Source organism: Gymnoscopelus braueri (assembly GCF_963280865.1).
Source record: "Gymnoscopelus braueri genome assembly, chromosome: 5".
NCBI lineage: Eukaryota > Metazoa > Chordata > Actinopteri > Myctophiformes > Myctophidae > Gymnoscopelus > Gymnoscopelus braueri.
Window position 1 is genome coordinate 25,202,900 of NC_137606.1, and position 20,005 is coordinate 25,222,904.

General features: G+C 42.2%; 1 protein-coding gene across 1 annotated transcript; it reads right to left on the reverse strand.

Annotated features, from left to right (window-relative positions):
• Window positions 1-8,017: 8,017 nt before the first annotated feature.
• On the reverse strand, window positions 8,018-12,189 carry p2ry1 (purinergic receptor P2Y1). Its single transcript, XM_080429557.1, has 2 exons — window positions 11,647-12,189; window positions 8,018-11,045 (listed from the first exon to the last, which is right to left on the reverse strand). Exon 2 carries the CDS (start codon window positions 11,013-11,015, stop codon window positions 9,954-9,956), a length of 1,062 nt encoding a protein of 353 aa, XP_080285683.1. The 5' UTR covers window positions 11,016-11,045; window positions 11,647-12,189; the 3' UTR covers window positions 8,018-9,953.
• Between the last annotated feature and the right edge of the window lie 7,816 nt (window positions 12,190-20,005).

Genomic DNA, 20,005 nt, shown 5'->3' on the forward strand with positions numbered 1-20,005 from the left:
ACGAACACGCTATTCCTCTCAGTTCTGCTCCCTGCTGAATTGAAGGAGTCGCTAGTACAGCAACAGAGATCGCCCTTCCCTGCCGGCTCTTGGCTTCCCACCCGCGAACAAGGCCAATTGTGCTTGATAGAGCACCAGGCCAAGCCAGAGGCATCATGGGGGGAATCAAACTCCTGTAACCGCGGTACTGGGTGGGAACTTTACCCAGACGCACCCGTGGGATGTTCTCGAGTGGGCACAGACCTGAGCTGGGAGTGCCGTGGTAAAGGATCTGAACACTAGAATGAGTCACCTGTGTTGCATTCAGGGTTTACCTCAGTGTAATGAGGCAGGATAAATGCCTCCCACCAGGTTTATTTAGGACACTGCTTTATCTGTGGTGCCCATGGATCATTAACACTGAGCCGAAAGCACAAAACTGAAAAATTAAAGCCTACTTACTGTAGCCTCTCTCTGCACCAAAACACACATGCTCACATGTGCATGTACATACACACTCACATGGGTATAACAATGATCCCTACAATTTGATTAATAATGACTTTCAACTGTACTTTCTTATGACTACATGACACATTGTTTAACCCATAGCCTTGCACTTGCCGCTAGCATATCCACATACAGTACACATATATGCAAACAAAGTGTGTCTGTCCAGCAGAGTGACTAATAAATCACTTGACTCATAGTGTAGTGTAATAGGTTCTATATACTCTATCAGTGCTATCTGAAGATTCATCAGCACAATGCATTTTGTATGCTGCCTGCATTGCAGCACAGCCCAAAGGTATTGGCACTAATGGCTTAGCAATCCACACATGAGTAAAACACTCTAAGTGGGTAATTGCATTCTTCATGGTGAATCAATTTAAAGCGTCAATGTTTACCACTGCAAGTGTGGTTCATATATATTTTGCCACTTTTAACCACTATTTTACCACAATCGTTTTCTAAATTATTTTTGAAATCTTCCGCTCCACAAACTCACAACAAATCACAGATAGCAGATCTGCTATTGTTTGAAAATAAATTCACGTTTGTCTATGACAGTGGTTCTCAACCTTTTCAGGCCGTGCCCCCCCAAAATAATCATATTTGATTTGATTACTTTTGATGCAGTATTGGTCTTTTTCTTTTCTTTCTTCATTATTTATTTGTAGGTATTAAAAAGGTCTTAAAAGTCCTTAAATTGTCACTTTACTGTCATCTGGGTAGCCTACCCCCCCAAAATCATGTGGGGACCCACCTGGGAGTCCCGACCCACAGGTTGAGAACCACTGGCCTATGACACGCCACAGTTGGGATATGGGTTTAAAGTGGTTACTACTTGGATTGCCAACACTCTTCCCAATGGTACTCATGAGAGGTACGAACAAGAGAACATGGAGTGAAGGCTAAAACTATTACGGTATGGAGATGTATTATTGATCTCATTATAGAACTCTGTACAGTTCTTACAGTAAGTAATATAGAGTATTTAGTACTTAGTGTATAGTCTATCCATGTGCTTTGTAATATATTTTATCATAGCCGCAACACAGTAACTGTTCCAGGACATCTACATGGTAGCCTGGAATCCAGACTGATTTCTACGTTCCGCGTTTTTTTCCGGCATTGGATCATTTCCATTAAAACAAAGTTGCACAAAAAAACAAACATATGCCAGTACAAATTCTCTTTGGATAATTGGAAAACATCACAACCAAGATAAGCCAGTTGAACAATGACAAATACTGTAAGTCAATGTTCTTTTTCTACAGGGATTGTTAATTGTTGTAAAGTGTTTTGCTTTGGAAGATTAGTTGTGCCACTAATTAGCAGGAGAAATAAGCTGAGGACATTAGCGCGATGTGGCCGACCCAGGGGAAGAGAGGGGATGCACATTTGTATTCTCCTTCCTCCTCACTGCTCTCTACAAACACCAACATGTTTGCTATCATAATGGTATCTGCTCCCCACACATCCTCTTCCCATCTCCCTCCACTGCATCAGGGACACTCCTCTGTATTAAACATTGGCTCATTTAGGCAGCCCTTATCTCTTTGATATCAGAAAAGCCTGCACTCCATCTCATTACAATGTAATGCTCTCACCAACCAAACCCCACTAATCCCTTTGTAGAATTACTTCGTTTGGTAGTATTAGAAGGAAAATAGCATAGCAGATGAAACATGAAAGTCTAAATTATAGTTGTCCAGAATGTCCACAAATGCTAAGTATCTAAATAGAATGCATTATCAAAGATGCTAGTTTGGATGTTTTCCTAGTTACTATGTAGCCTAGCTCTTAAATTATTTATTTGCTATCTATTTACTTGACCATTTACCCTGTTGTTTGTTGACTAGGTTTCATCACTTACTCTGGACAAGCTAAATGGCAAAATTGTAAATTGTTTGACCTTTTGCTGTCCCCACTCCCCATGCTGCTATGAGGAAGAAACCACAAACAGTGCATGTTAGACCTAACAATCAAATGACGTCAACGCTTGCTGACCATCGAGCACTGTGATTCTCATCTCACCTTCATCAAAGTTCAACCTCTTTGTCCTGGAAGGCAGCCTGACCTCATATTGGTGACCTGTGCAGCTATACTGGCCAATGATTCACGTTAATCAATAATGTCGTTGAGGAGCAGCACAAAAAAGAAGACGATAAGGTGGGAGTCGCTGGAGTAATATCGATCAAAAACCTTGCGACAGCCAAAATAAAACAATCTCTCTTCTCTCTCATACACCCCCTGTCACTGCCACTGTCCCTAGTCTAGCCTCTAGCCATGCCTATAGCTGATATATGACAGAGGTAGCTTCGATCCTCTCAGCCCAGTGTTGTTGCTCTTGGCAGTCAACCCAAAGAAGCCTGATTACACTATTATCAACCTGGCATCACTTTTCCAGAATCCAACATAGGCCAACATAGGGGCTAGAAGAGCTACTGTAAATAATAATACAAAAATCACTGGGTTATTGTGTAAAAAAAATACATATTTAGCCACCTGCCCGAATGCCCCCGCCCACTGTAAAGAATATTGCGAAAATTGTTAAAACTATAGAAAGCAGTAAATGAAAAAAAAATAACACTCATCTTTTATTTACTTTAATTACAAGCTAAAACATAAACCTTGGTTGTAAAAAAAAACAAAATTGTCCTTTAAGGCTTTCCTTGGCCTAAACAGTACCAAAAAAGTACATGAAGGTCCTCCATATTGTTTTTACATATGCATACAGCTATCAGATCAAGACAAATGTATGAATCTTGTCTGTCTGACAACTTGATGAAGGTTTAGTAATTTATTAGGTGGCAATATAGATCAACATCATAATGGTTCTATTATATGGGCTTACCCCTGAGACACTCATCAGTCAAAGGCTCACAGGTCATAAAAAAACAAGTTCAATGGCTAAGAAATCTATGCCCTGAGTTGTCATTAATATTGACGTGTAGTGAGTTGCTGCAGCTGCCATTCTTTCCAGTTAGCAGCGTTGCTTTGAACAGTAGCTGATGATGCACAATAGGCTTCATGTAGTCACTCACACAACATGATGGATGGGTAGCTATGTGTCTTGTCAAGTGTAAAGAGTCTTTCCTGCAGCCAACGTATAGGAGCAATTCACCTATTTTCAACCTTATCTTCATACCTTATCTTATAATTGGTCCTCATTAATGCTCATTATAAGATGGTACAATTTCTGTCTACCCACTCTGTGTCTCAGAGGTGGGTTGTGGACAGTTCAGAAACCTGCATATCAATGATATCATCGGTAGGCAGGTGTAATTTCAAACAAGATTTCAAACTTTTAAATATGTTTTTATTGATGTAAGAACAATGGCTTCGATTTCTATTTCTATTAGCTTGGAATCACCATTGACATGCCATTGCAGGCATCAGAACTGTCCACAGCCCACCTCTGATACACAGAGTGAATAAACACAAATGGTACCCTCTTTAAACCAATTATATGAAAGTGGAAAAATAAAGTGTGAAACAGTATGAAAGAAACTGTGACGCACGTTTGATACTATACACAGGAATGTGACAATACGTTTGACCTCAAACTATGTTAAAAGCAAGAGTAAAAAGGTGGGTCTTCAGTTTGGATTTAATTATAAGGACAGCGATTACAAATGGGGAGTATTATTGTATCTCTGGTGCTAACAATGCAAAATCTCCCTCCTTGACATCGAGCTTAGAGGAGTAGGCTATATTAGTTTTACTTTGACTGAAACATATGACCAACAGTAAAAGGGTGACATTGCACAAATTGCATGCTTTTGTCATTGAGCTCCAGACCTGTCAAATTATTATTATTATTCTATAAAGTTTGACATCCCCACTGTCACGGGGCAACCCATGCCCAATTTACACATCTGACTCACTGCTTTCCAAGTTATGCAAGGACTAAACTAGTGTATTGAAACTGTATATGCACTGATTGCTTGCGAGTTGTCTCTCCTGCACTGCTGGTGGCAATTCCCTTGATGAGGAAGGTGCCACGTGCTGTGGAGGAGAGGGGTGTTCCTGTTTTAGGAGTAGTGTGTTTATTGTCTCCGCCAGGCCGAAAGGCATGGCGAGAGAGTATGTTTTACCCCCTGTCCGTCCGTACGTCCGTCCGTCCGCTTGTCCGTCCGTCCTGTCCGTCCGTTAGCAGCTAATCTCTGGCACCGTTGGCCCGGCCGCTGCGAAACTGTGCACGGCTGCACCACACTCCCTGGATGCCAATTCAGAACCTCTGGCCCCAATTTTTCAGATTGACCAGTTATAGTGCCACCAGGAGGCCGAGTTGTGCAAAACACATTTATTGATACTACTCCAACAGATTTTGTCCAAACATCACACAAATTGGTACACAGTATCTCTATAGTCATGTGATCAACACAGATTTATCCGATTTCCCATATTCCATCCTGATTGCCTAAGATTGGCATCCAAAGTTTGCAGGATTGGTCCGTTTTGAACAATGCCTCAAATCATGAACGCAACTTGCGATTTCCGTGAAATTTCACACGCACATTTCTATTAGGCCGAGGAAGAAATGCCACCCTTTTCACATTGGCCTGTTATAGCGCCACCAGCAGGTCTAATCATTCAAAACACATTTTTGGAACAAAATGCCTCAAATCATGAATGTTGTGTCCGATTGCAGTGAAAAGCCCTTCAACAAATGGCACCCTTTTCACATTGGCCTATTATAGCGCCACCAGGAGGCCACAATAACGTACCTGACCTGGCGGAGACCTGTGCTCCGAGGAGCACTTTTTCTAGTTTAAACTGTCATTGAGTCTTCACCCCAAGTTATATTTGTTTAATTTTAATGCATCGTTAGGAATGTTTGGGTTACTTTTATACTGTGTATTTGGAATTGTTGCTAATTGGTTCTGTGTCCTGTGATAGGATCCACTCCCTATTTAAGGAAGGGTAGTAAGATATGGGCAGAAAAACATCCCTGAGGGAGAGCTACAGGGCTTTGTGTGATTAGGGTACACTACAGCCTGAAGAGAGTTCTTATCCAGTTGGGCCTTGTTTATTAGTGTTTGCCTTAAGTGCTTATTTATTTCCCTCCTTGCTCTATTTTTGGTCATTATTATTGTTGCTGTGGAGTCAGTTCGATGGAGTAGTTGGGCGAACTAAATCCCCCCCCCCCCCCAAATTGCATCTCTGACTGTCTTTGGAGCCTTGGCCGTTTGAGCCTTTTCACACCCACTCTTGTAAAAATCACCTTCAGTGGTTGTTGATTTACTATACTGTACTGTGACCTCCTTTTACACGTGAATATAAGAAGCTTTTGATTTCTAGGTGTAAACTGCATGGTTGGCCTTCCCGTGTGTGTGTGTGTGTGTGTGTGTGTGTGTGTGTGTGTGTGTGTGTGTGTGTGTGTGTGTGTGTGTGTGTGTGTGTGTGTGTGTGTGTGTGTGTGTGTGTGTGTGTGTGTGTGTGTGTGTGTGTGTATAAAACCCAGATATGACCCATTCTTGAGAATTGGGACAAAACCTTGATTTAAAAAAAAATATATTCTTCAATTATACCGGGAAAAGAGATTTTAAGTGTTGACTATTAAACCATGTAATGGGTCAACCTCCCACGTTTTTTTTTATGTCAACTCCATAGATGGTATATCTGACCATCAACATCTCTCTCTGAGTCTGACTGAGTTGACAAAATGCATGTTTTTTTTCATTCCACAGCACAGTCGCAGTGAGTATAGCCAATTTATTTTTCAAAGTTGCTTAGAGTTCTATTACACATTTTAATTATTATTATTTATTTTTTTGGATTTAGAAGGCCTGACGGAGTATGGTTGGGACACACACCAGATAGTAATATTATTTAGTGCATTTAGTGCACAAAAAATAGAAAGCTTAGCAGTGCTTTCGCAGCTTTTCCTTTTAAACCAGGAAGTGAGACAGGGAACCTTGGATATAACTAAACCTGTTTATACCTGATTAGATTATGTTTTTGTAGAAATCTGACGGAGTTGACAACGATCTTGGACACACTTTAAAGGGCAAAAACCTTTACAAAAAATTTTTTTTAAACAAAGATGATATTAATGGTACATTTTTTTAAACACCTATGTTATCAATACACATGGTTAGTTTTTTTGTAATGCTTTTCACAAAAAATTTAAAAGAATGTTTGAAGTTGTGAATTTTTCTGGAAAGGGTGTTTTCTGGCAGAGTGCAAGTTTAGATGTAAAAAAAAGGTGTGTGTGTGTGTGTGTGTGTGTGTGTGTGTGTGTGAGTGTGTGAGTGAAATTACTTATCCTAATTTTGTACAATTCTGTTACATTACATATATTATTAATTAAACCACTAAACTCCATCACATGACTACCAGCACTCAGTCAGAATGTTTGGCCATGACGATAGCACAGGTTACGAAGAGAGTAACACTGTGCTTATATAGTGTAGCCTTTAGCCTATAAGTACATGGGTGCCCCTGTGATGTCTCAGCTCACAGTAAATCTACAAGAACAAAAAACTCAGTATTCTGTTTGTGTTCACAGACACTGCCGTTGCCCTCCGGAGGCCCACTGGTGGCCCAACGTCTTCTGTCAACAAACAATGTCTTCTAGCGCACACACACACCAGACTTGGCAATTCCTTTTATCTTCCTCCACCATTTTGTTGACACACAATTCTTATCCAAAACTTTGCCTTTTCCTCATTTTGCACTTTCACTCGCGTTCAAGTGATGTCACACATAAAGCGAGGAAACGCTGGCAAAGGAAAAATAAGAGAATCTGAATTCAGAGGAAACAGGGGAGGCGAGAGAAAGGAGTTGAGAGGTTACCATGGTAGGAGGGGAGTAGACTCTGGCATGGAATCCACTGCAGTGTAAAGCTTCCCTGGTCGTAACCGGACTCAGGTACAAAAACCAGAGAAGCCTATTCCACCATAAATAAATACAAATAAATCTAGAATTAATACTGTATGTTAATCTGTTGTATGGCTCTGTAGAACATCACTGTCCATGGCAACCACCACTGTAGACACCTGCTAGAGTAAAGTCTCCACTGCCCCCAGGCAGACACCCACACATACGCATGCACGCACACACGCGTGCACGCACACACACACACAAATTCAGGAAGGCCAACTATGCCGTTTACTCCTCAAAGCCAGGAAATCAAAAGCTTTTTGTATTCATGGGTGGCGAAAGAGGTCTGAGCCGTTGGTTTCCTGCGCCCACAACACCACAGAGCCCTGGGGGTCCTGGAGGCTGCCTCCCAACCCTTCCTGCATCAATAACCCCAACCGCCTTTGTGTCAGCCACAAAAGCTGTCTTAAGGGCATGCCAAAAAAACACAAAAAAAACGATGCCACTCTTTATTCCTCCCTCGTTCCCTCTTTCTCCCGGCTGTGTTAAAAGAAAAGTCACCAGGCAGTGCAGAGAAATAGGCGGAGCGCTCAATGCAGTGAAGCTGATAGAACCCCACACAACATGGTCTCCGAGACCAGCAGTGTTTATTCAGTCATTACAAGTAAGCTGTGTGCACGCTCTCACACGCACACGCACACGCACACGCACACACACACAACCCGATGATAATATCCTGAGTCATCATAAACAATGTGGATATGGATTAGAAAAAAAATCAGAGCAATGGCATAAAAGTGCTTAATGTTAACACCTTGAAAGAAATATCACACATCGTTCTGAATACATTGTCGGAATTATTTTACATATAACATTTTATTGACTGTTACAAGTGGCCCCATATGTGTTCTGTACAACTTCCTCGCCAGATAACAGCCGACCTCATTAGACTGACCACATCATAGTTCTACTATACAGGTATTAGCCTAGACATCTGACACCTCATTACACCTGGCTAAAACATTTAGACAGAAGTTTGACATCGATAATTCCTCCTCTTCCAAGTGCCGATGGAGTCACAAACTATTTGATGATTTACTGCGGGGAAGTCTATTGTTGCATTTCATACTATGTAGTCCCTGTTAAGTGGTGAAATACTTGTCATGGTTAGTCATTATAGATAAGGGTTCCTTAGATGGCCTTTAACACTGGACTCATGCAGTAACAGAGCGGATTAGTCACATAGCCTTCAAATTTCAACAAACTTCAACAGAACAATAACAGCACAAAACAGCTTTGACAAGTCACGACATTCTGCACAGGACACCTACAGTATAACACACATTCATTTTAGTCTCTTACGAATACACAGGGATCCTTGTCCCTTCACTGTCTACAGAACGGGGTGACATGACCGGGACAGTGCACAGTATACAGATAGATGGTAACAGAGCCATTACAGACTGTACCACAAAGTAGCTGTCACAATGATGAACTGGGCAACTGTGTTCCTCCCATGGTTAATAGTGATGGATGGAGAGAGGTACGGGGTGTGATAGGCAGCCGTCTGAGCAGAGAGTCTCAGGTCATAGTGCATTTCAATCTCTTGTGTGTGGACATTCACAGAGCAGTCACAGGACCAGTGCTTTAATGTTTTTTTTTCTCCACAAAAACCCACCCAAGTTATATACCGCTGTCTCTTACCTTGCTTCTTCAACACAAGACTTTACCCGCTTATTAAGCATGAGCTGTGAGCATAGCAAGACGCAGTCTGTTCTCAGTCCTGTTTTTCTTGCCTGAGCTGAAGAACAGGACATTATTATCTGTTGGGGGAAAAACTATTACTTTTCCTTCTGTTTGCCTGCAGGTGATCATGCTCACACTTCTTACCCTTATGTACCTGTACACAAGACGTAACAATAATAAAGACTGCATTGAATTGTATTAGACACCAATCGGGCTATGAGAGAGGGCCTAGTGGAGAGTGATGTGTCTAACACTTATAGTACATTACATGTACAGTACGATACAGTACGTCTCAATTGAACAATAGCTTATCAACAAATATGTCATCAATGGTCTGTAAATGAGCAGCAGGTATCACAGGGTTAAATACAATATCCACTCTACTACTACGTCTTAGTGTGTACGTCACAGGCTGGGCAATTAACTGAAAATTTAGAACCAATAAACAACTTAACCTTGCTCATGTAGATTAATCGAACAATAGAGAAGCAGTTTGTTTTTCGTTTTTCTTTACATGAAAAATTCAAATAGATGTTTTATAATTGACTAAATCTATTAGTTTAATTACGTAGCCACTTAACCCTGTATTATACTTTGTTGTACAATGGTGGCGTCCAGAAATAGCCGATCTACAAGCTCATAATAAGTTGTATCAAGACTTGTAAATCTGCTATTTTCACATTGTTTCCCTTTTTTTTATAATCGTTAATTGATCGTAATCGAGGCAAAAGTTTTAAATAAATGTGATATGTCATATCTCCCAGCCCTAATATGCAATACATTTTACACAAAGTACACAATCCACAGAGTCCACAGTGCACATATATGTTCGGTATGATGTCTGTTGTGGTTTGTGGTCCACATTCAGACCAAAGACTAAGCAAACCCTGCTGTTAGAGCTTCCTGTCCCCATTCTCAACATGCTCGGCCAGGCTGTTGAGAGCGGTCTCCTCGCTTTTCGACTGCAGGTGATTGTCCCCCTTTTTGGAGGTCTTTTTAGTGGCCCGGGACAGCTTCCTCCTGAATGTGTCACCTGCCAGGAAATAAAGGATAGGATCCACACAGCTGTTGAGACTGGCCAGGCCACGTGTCACCTGGTAGGTGGCGTAGACGCGGTTATTGAAGTCACACATGTCGGGGCTTTGGAAGTACAGCCTGGCCCTCATGTTGAGGTTTTTCATGACGTGGAAAGGCAGGTAGGAGACGGCGAACACCGCCAGCACGATAATCACCAGGTGGATGGACTTCCGGCGCAACGGGGCGTTGTTCATGTCATTGCAGATCAGCGCCTTGACAATCAACCCGTAGCAGCCCAGGATGATGATGAAGGGAATGCAGAAGCCAAACACGGTCATGCACATGCTGTAGATGAAATAGCCCGGCAGCTCGTCCTCGGTGGTGGTGTCATAGCAGGTTGTTGCGTTGCGTTTTAGGCCAGTCCGGGAGTAGTAAAGGATGGGGGAGATCCCTATTATCACAACCGCCCAGACCAAGGCACTGGTGATGACCGCGTTCTTCTTCTTTAGTCGGCCCAGAGACTTAAGCGGGTGAACCACCCCGGTATACCTGTGGACACTGATACAGGTCAGGAACAGAATGCTCCCGTACAGATTCACGTGGAATATGAAACGCTGCAGACGGCACAAGACGTCCCCAAATATCCAGTCCGTCTTGTTGAAATAGTAGAAGATGAGGAAGGGCAGGGAGAGGACATAGCAGAAGTCAGCCAGAGCCAGGTTGAACATGTAGACGGAGATGCTGCTCCACGGTCGCATGTGGCAGACGAACATCCAGATAGCCAGGCTGTTGCCCACCAGTCCTGTGATGAAGACCATGATGTACACCGTGGGCAGGTAATAGAACTGGAAGCCCGTCCTGGTGAGGGAACATCCTTTGCTGTGGTTTTGCAGATCAGTCACATTCAGCAGGGAGGTCAAGTTCAGGTCTGTGGTCATGGTGTCGGAGGCGCAAGCAGGGATGTTTCACTGCATAACAGGGTTGAACACAAGACAACAATGTTGATGGGAGCCTTAACACCATAGGGCTCAAGGCTGGCTATATTGGGCATTTGCACCTATTGTTGTGCAGTTCAAAGCAATTGACAGGGAAAATGTCAAAGCCATTAATGACATACAACATCAATATGGCTTGTGGTTTGGCATTTAAAAGTCATTAATGAGGTACAAAATGAATCTCTGCGAGATATTCCAGAGAGCACTTTAAACCTATATGCATCGGCTATTTGAAAATAGCCGATCTACAAGCTGCAACATGTTGTGAGCTTGTAGATCTGCTAATTTAAAAAACTCTAGCAATAAAATGTGGATTATTTGGAATATTTGTTAAAGCATTCTAACAACACAAATGCTCCCTGGCACAAAACATGTATGAAAATATTTGAGAACCACTGGTTCAAATAATAATTAAAAAAATTATCTCTGGGAGATATTCCAGCTTTAAACTTAATGTGCCGGAACGCACACTTACACGTCACAAATTAATTGTTGCGTGCCATATTAATAAGGGGAACAATCCCCCAAACAACAAAGTAATTATTAAACAAGTCCACCACGCAACAACACTCACCGCTGGCATCGACTTCTATTCCACATTCCTATGGCCTTTTTACAGCAACAGACATTTTCAGTCAAAAGGCAGATCTGGGCTCAAACCCGTTTCCATTCCGGCTGATAAAAAAGCTCGTAAAAATGTCTCTTGGTCTGTTAAAAGTTGTAATAATAATCCTTCAGATTCGCGATCACGCTTGAAGAGAAAGTATACCGTCATGGGGCGACGATTTCCCACGACAACAGCAGAGAGGGTCGGGACGGCAGACCGTCAGACAGCTGCGGGCTCTGGCATGAAGCGCAGGAATAAACAGGATCCTTTACAGCAGCGAGACTAGACAAGGCACTTGACTTGTGCTACAGGGAGGGGAGGTGCGCGCGTACGAAAACCAAACGCACTCTTTCATTCTTTTTCTTCTATTAAGTCCGTCCTTATATCTGATCTGATCTACCGGAGTTAATAACAGTTGTTTGTAGCCTACAAGATTTCCCAGAGTAGCCTGCTAAATAGGATATGTGGGGCACCTTAAGTCCTACTCCCAGGACTCTCCAGCCGAATACCAAAACGCTCGCCCCAAAACACAGTAGCCCCGGGGCAAATCCGGAGACCTCGGAACGGTCGCCAGTAGCCAGTAGGCTACCACCGTCCTGTCCACCTGGCATTCCTAAACGACGTAACCTCAGTAAAACTACGCCTAAATCTAACCTTATTCCTAAACGTAAAACTATGGCTAAAGCTAAACTTATTTCTAACCTTATCCTGAGTAAAACAAATACATGAATACAAGAACCGCTGAGGGCGAGCGGTCCGCGAATTATTTTTTGGGGGGGGGGGGGGGTGAACGTGTTTTGGGGCAAGTATTCCGGTTACCCCTCCAGCCTGCTTGAGAGCGTGTGTCAGAATGAGACACACAGGGCGTGTGTAGGTAGTGTGTGCGGTTTTACTGATATTGTGCAACCCGATTATGTTCTATTATTTTTAATGTGTAGCCTACTACCACTGGCAGAGTTATGGAGCTGGATACCACCCAGACTGGGCATTTTCCATGATTCCATTATGGCACTATTAGATTTTCTACGCAAAAAGAGGAAAAAAAACGACTAAAGGTGTGGCCACGCCAACATATATTGACTTGTATGCACAAGTCAAACATTAGGTGGTGATCTTATAATGTTTCACCATTCTTGGATCATGAATGAAGCCATTTAATGGCAGGCCAGGAGGAACCAGGGGCCAATGATGAAGCCATTTGATTTGATCAGATAAAAAGCAGGGACGGGAGTAGAATGAAAACAGGGTTTGGACATTAGTCAGTGAGTCACCTTTTGTCACAAATGATGAAGACAGACATTTGGCCATGTGAGAGACAGTCAAGGACAAACCTGCAGTCACTGGCAAAGACTGTGGCAGAATAAGGATTGAGAGGGATGGGGCTTTGGCTTTCAGGCGTCAGAATGAACTACACAAAAGTTAAATTAATTATGCTATGCTAAAAAATATATATAATTGGATGAAAGTATGAATGAATAACACAGAGGATAAACGTCCACCTTCGACTGGATGAGGTGGTGTGATTAATCTTATAGGGCCTAATGGGGTGAGGTGCTTGAGATGTTTTTTCACCTAACCATAAGGCTGAACTTATGACAAAAAAAAATCTATTATCAGTCAGGATGCTTCATAATCGATCATTAGGCTGTGTACATAAACATTATAGCATTTTAGAGGGGGATAAAAACAGCTATGATGACATTTCTTTTCTGGGCCATCCAACATGTCAATGCAAGTAGGAACAAGACATTTCCAGTGACACTTGCATACTTTTGTATGTAATTATGTATTATAATCTGCTTATAACATAATATAATTATAGTTATAAGAACTCATAATAATGATTTATAACAATAATCATGACACTATAAAGCATTCTATAATGACTTAAAAGGTCAATCATAACTCCAATGTAATCGGCTTATAACGCTATAATTACAGTTATGAATGAATGAATTTATATGGTGATAACAGGAAAGAGCACATCAGCACTTCCATACATACAGCAGAGCAGACACAATATCACCAAGGATAAAAATACAATAAAGCCCTAAGGCTTATTTCCATTGTGATCCTCTAAAACAAGTTATAAGCACATAGCACTCATACTAATGAAACCATAGCACCTTATAAAGCCTTTTATAATGACTTAAATGGCCAAGTATTATAATACTTAATTATTATTGGTCACTCACTGACTTTTTCTTTTGGCCATTATATTATAATTTCCATAGTTGTAATACATTCAAATGATTTCCTATAATGCATTATAATCACTGTTAATGCAATAAGTTTGGGGTAGAGGGTCAACAAATAAGTTTGGCCTTGGGCCAATTTATTTCTAAGTCGTTAGATGATGGGTCAGAACACAATCAAAGGCTAATTTAAGATCTGGAACTTTGTTCTGGAAGGCTGTTGTATACAATAATCAATATATTAATTGCTATTTATTGCTATAAAGGTTACTAAAGAAAGACGTGTGTGTTTTAAGTGCATACTGATAGAACTGTGTGTATAATCAAATGTCACAGGTGCAGATTAGAAATACTTGGGGTAATCATTTTGAGAAGGCCATATCCTTGAATGAGGATGTTTAGCTTTTTTTTAAAAGAACACCTGGGGATCGAATGAGAGCTCAAGGTCTCTATTTAGATATGGAGAGAGACTTTATGAAACACATGCCTGTGAAGCAATCTCAACATGGATAAAAACATTCTTAAGGTGAGTATAGATTCACACTCTCACACACACACACACACACACACACACACACACACACACACACACACACACACACACACACACACACACACACACACACACACACACACACACACACACACACACACACACACACACACACACACACACACACACACACACACACACACACACACACATATATAAGCAGATTATAATACATTATAAGTATGCTTATAATGCATTATATAGCAAGTGTTACGGAACATTACCGTAATTGAAAGCTTTTTTGCACAAGAAACACAGCCAAAGAAAGAGCTTAAGAGGTGTGCGTGCATGTGTGTGTGTGTGTGTGTGTGTGTGTGTGTGTGTGTGTGTGTGTGTGTGTGTGTGTGTGTGCGCGCGTGCGTGCGTGTGTATGCACATGCATACTGTTCATACATTAAACAGTGCCTGTGTGTGGTCACTGCTGCAGTCACCTTGCTGCAGCTGACCCAGCAAGAGTTTGTGGTTCCAATCTTTCAAGTCATCACCCTAAAAATATGTACAGTATGTGGCATGTATTCAGTAATGCAAATATAGCTTCTGAACGTGTGGGTGTGCGTGTTTGTGTGTGTGTGTGTGTCTGAGTGCATGTGTCGTGTGCGTGCGTGCGTGCGTGCGTGCGTGCGTGCGTGCGTGCGTGCGTGTGTGTGTGGTGGAGGAGAAGAGAGGGGGACATGATATACAGTTTTTAAACTGATTCAAACTAATCCCAATTAGATCCCCTAATACCAATTAAAGCCCTATTTGGGTATTTCCTTTTGACCTTAATTTTGAGATAACTAATGGGTAGTGGCATCTACTAGATAGAGAGAAATCCCTGTTAGGCTTTGTTTCTGTATGTAGTGTGCACTTTGCAGCTGTAAGCTCTGGGGTTTAGTCGTATCAACTACAGATGTGATTTGCATCACATCACCTCTTACATGTTGACGGTCAATCCAATCCCTACCGTGTTATGTCCAGTAGATGCAGTGAAAGCAGAAATCGATTAAGTACAAATCTTAAGACAGGGAGAGTAGCTGAGTGGAAATGCATGGCCTCCGCACCTGTCGCTACACAGTAACATCCTGAACGTTCATTTAACTCTGCAGAGTGTACAAATGGACCAGAGATAAATGAACACTCAGGATTTTACAGTGCACTGTATGTATGTATGTTCTCTGCCAAGGCCTCTATATCCCATTTGGCTTAGAGACTCATTTTGTGCACCGAAGGTTGACAGGTACAGCGAAAGATTGGCTATGGCTGGACACACACACACACACACCCACACACCCACCCACCCACCCACCCACCCACCCACACACACACACACACACACACACACACACACACACACACACACACACACACACACACACACACACACACACACACACACACACACACACACACACACACACACACACACACACACACACACACACACACACACACACACACACACACACACACACACAGTGGGCTCTTAGAAAGCGTCTGAGAAGCAACATATTTCAGTCAGGTATTGACAAAATGTATCCCCACTCGTCTATGTTCATATTTATGGCCGGGGGTGAGATCGTTTGTTCAAAGCAGATCATCAGGCCAAGATTATCCTGAAAAACTTACAGAGACAGATAATTGGTGTTTATTCGGATGTGTGCTTTCACCTGAACACAAAGAACCCATGAAATTAAAAATCACCTTTTGAGGTATTACAGTGAGATGTAGAGATGATTCACACAGCAATGAACACAGGGATAGACACAATTATACAGACATTCTCACTGACAGCAGGCCAAAATTAAAATAAAAAGTCTCAATTTATCATTTTATTTGAAGGCTACCTGGTAGTGGTTCTCAGAGTGCGGTCACGGGGCCCCAAGGGGTCCTTAAGGGGGTTCCAGGGGGTCCCCAGACAAATTTGTATAGCATCAAAATCTGTTTAACCATTTTAACCCATATACCACTTTAACTACTTTAATCCTATTACATTGGCTATTTGATAATAGCTGATCTACTAGCCCCATTTGGAACCTCTCCCTCCGCTATATAGCTCCGAGATGAGGTCGCACATAGCTCGGTGCCTATAGGGGGTGACATCGGCACCCTCCCATAGGCGAAACAAGCGTTTAAATCGCTTAAAATGTCAGCCTGTGGCCAGTCAACCCCCGTCACAACAGCTTTTAGATGGGGGTCCGGTGGCAAATAAATAATTTGGGGGTCCTTGACCTGAAAACTTTTGAGAATCACTGCCTCACGGAACTGAATTCTGGGATATATACTAAGTTAAATTGTGTATAAAGTCCTGGTATAGGTTTTTAATTAGGCTCCTAGTGACCTCAAAATGTTTGGTGATACAGTATGTTTGACTACAGCCACATTTCATCAATTCTTTGTTACTTCTCATAAAACACTGTTTAAAAAATCTCTTCTTTTCAGCCTCTGCCATTGTCACCAGTCCAATCTACATTACCAACATCCCTACACATGTTGGTCCATAGATCCTTAGGGGGGAGAGAGAGAGAGAGAGAGAGAGAGAGAGAGAGAGAGAGAGAGAGAGAGAGAGAGAGAGAGAGAGAGAGAGAGAGAGAGAGAGAGTCAACAGAGGAAGTATAGACCATAGACTGTATGGTCTATACTTAATCCAAATATGGATGAAGGGAACCGTCACGTGACCCATTGGTTTCTACAGACTCGTTTTGAAGCCATTTTTTCGGTGAATTTTAAATCCACCATCTTGGAACTTACGGTCCCGAAAAGCAACCGGAACTGACTGCTATTGGCTGCAACCGCAGCAAGGGCGGGTCTTCAGAAGAAGAAGTCTTAGAAGCATAACCTACTTTATCCTTAATAATGTTTTAATTAAGGGGACCACAATTTACTGTGCGCGTATCATGATAATTGAAAAAAGGCTTAAACTGGCGATTAAAAACATGATGTATTTATGAAAATGTAAACAATGATGGGGCAGAAGTGCTGATTCAAGAGAGATGCATGTTTGAATGTATGTAGGCCTATGTATGTATGCATGCATGCATGCATACAATATTTATGTGGTATTTCCAAACATATCTCCATTCTCCAGTACCACAAAGTATATATCACCCGGGAATTTGTTGTTGCCTGAGGTTGGATACCGAGGGCAATGATGAATGGGGGGGGGGGGGGGGGGTAGTTTTATAGCCTCATTAATTCACAAAGACAACATTTACACTTCAACTGAATGAATAGATCAATATTAATGATACTGAGGAACCGCCAAGCGAACTGCATGTAAGACTCATATGAGGATGGGGCAGATATGCTTGTGCTTGACGCAAGCGAGGCGTGATGGGCAAGTTATTCAGTGTCCCTTTTATACCCATACACCCTGATGTCATTCAGGGGTTAAGTTTAAGGGACACTTCCAACACATGTAGGCCTGGGAAGGGGGGCAAACAGGGGACCCTCTGATTCCAAGGCGGCCTCTGTACCCATCTGCTATGGCTGCCCCATAGCTGAATGGAGCGGAATAGTGAGTTCCATCACCAGCAAGGTTGCTCGCGGGGACTGTTAAGCACGCTTGGCACTTTAGCTTGCGCTGAATGTTCAGCTGTCATATTATCCCAAGAGAATATACAGCAGCAGACCAATCAGCGCAGGCTCATCCACCTCTCGTTTTTATCGCACCCCTCACCTCCCAGGTCAAATAAAAGCTGGATAAAAGTGATGAAGTCATTTACTCTCATTGCTTCTGGTGACTCAGATATGCCCATGAGGAATACCTCCATATGCTTGCAAACAGTGTGAACAGAGATAAAGGCATGACATCAGCTTATTATTCCACATGCGGTGTTAATAATGAACGAAAATACATTTATACATTTGTGTGTATTTTAATATCAATAATTTTAATTACTTCCAGTAAATGCAAACGTACTGCGTGCATTATGACATAGATAGGCTCTTATGAATATAAATGAATCTTGATTTCATTCATCCGTTTGAGCTCACGTTCCTCCACTCGCACCAGATTTTAATTAGGGAGCTCTTGGGCTGCTACATGCTTTATCTAACTCAAGATGACGGCCAGACAGTGCATTACTCGTTTTAAACTTAACGGAGTAGTTCATCCAAAACATTACTTATTTTTTATTAATTACACACCCCATGAAGCCTTGAATTCATTCATTTTTTTTGTTTTTGTCGCATTCCGAAATGACGTTGACGCTTTACAAAGCTGTTTACATTCTCCGTGAATGAAACGAGTGTTGTGATTGGTCGAAAAATATCGTTTCCGAGGGAACAACGTACGACGGAAGTCCCGCCCCTATAGACACTATCTGCTTTGAGTCGTGACCAGGCTTTTCTCTTCGCAGATGAGTAAGGCTGGGAACGAGGCTACATAAAGCCCATAGAGTTATAATATGTCTAGAGAGTGGACGGCCCCGCCCCCACCTATTCATTTCAATGAAAGTTGCTCACCAGCGCATGAAGCACCCGGAAGAACACACCACTTCCACATTTTCGTTGATTTGAGCACCAACATTTGGTGCTCAAATGCGGAAGACATGAGCAGGGGCACTAGGGTTTCAAACGGTAGAAGCATGTGTAATGAGGAAGTATTGCAATCCCAGATTTGACCACCAGGCAAAGGCAGCTTCACTGTTCTACCGTGGTTCTGGGGCTTGCTTAAACCCAATAGACTTCGTTCACCGGATCACCCTGGGGTCTGTGCGTGGCCCCGTTCCATTCTACACCAAATCCCTTTGTCAGATCTACAAACTCGCAATGCTTTGTGAGCTTGTAGATCTATTTTCGCATTAGGGTAGCCTATTTTCTTTTTTTTTTAAGATTTGTTTCTGGCTTTTCTGCCTTTATTGATTGATTTTTAAGTGAAGATGGACAGGAAATAGGCAGAGAGAAACGGGGAGAGACATGCAGCTAAGGTCGTCGGGAACGGGACTCGAACCCGCAACGCGTTGTCGGGCTACATTGAGCCTAGGTGGCCGGACCTCTACGCTAGCGGTCCGGGCCAGGTTAGCCTATATTTGCAGAATCTTTGCCTATTATGACATGCCCAGAATACGAATGCTAGGATTCATGACTACCTGTCTACCTACGGCTTAAATTAAAGATCTGAATTAATTTAAGATCCCATACCACACGGCCAATTTAAATCCTTGATTGCAGGCTTACCCACAAGTGTCTGCAACTGCTTTTAAATTTGTGTTGTATCGCACGATAGGGAAAGGTTGTTTTATTTTCTTTCTGTTTTGTCTTGTTTTTGATATGAATATTGATGTGAAAATGAAAATGGAATTGTACTGTGATGCATCTCGACGACACTGCAAATGAGGGCAACCTCAATGTCTTTCGAGAATAAATACAGGTTTGAAATGAAATGAAATGAAATGAAATGTGGCTGAGGATCACTGCCCTCTTGTCCAAAACGACCAGTGCAGCTGCCTTGTTTGGCTAACACACAAAGGGCACTGATCAGTGTCAAGTTCAACACACAGAGGATTACATATAAGAAACCACTGAAAGTCTGTAGAATACACCACTTCCTTAGCTTTAACAAGTCTGCAGGGTGCTGTTGTTTGTCTCTGGTGCACGT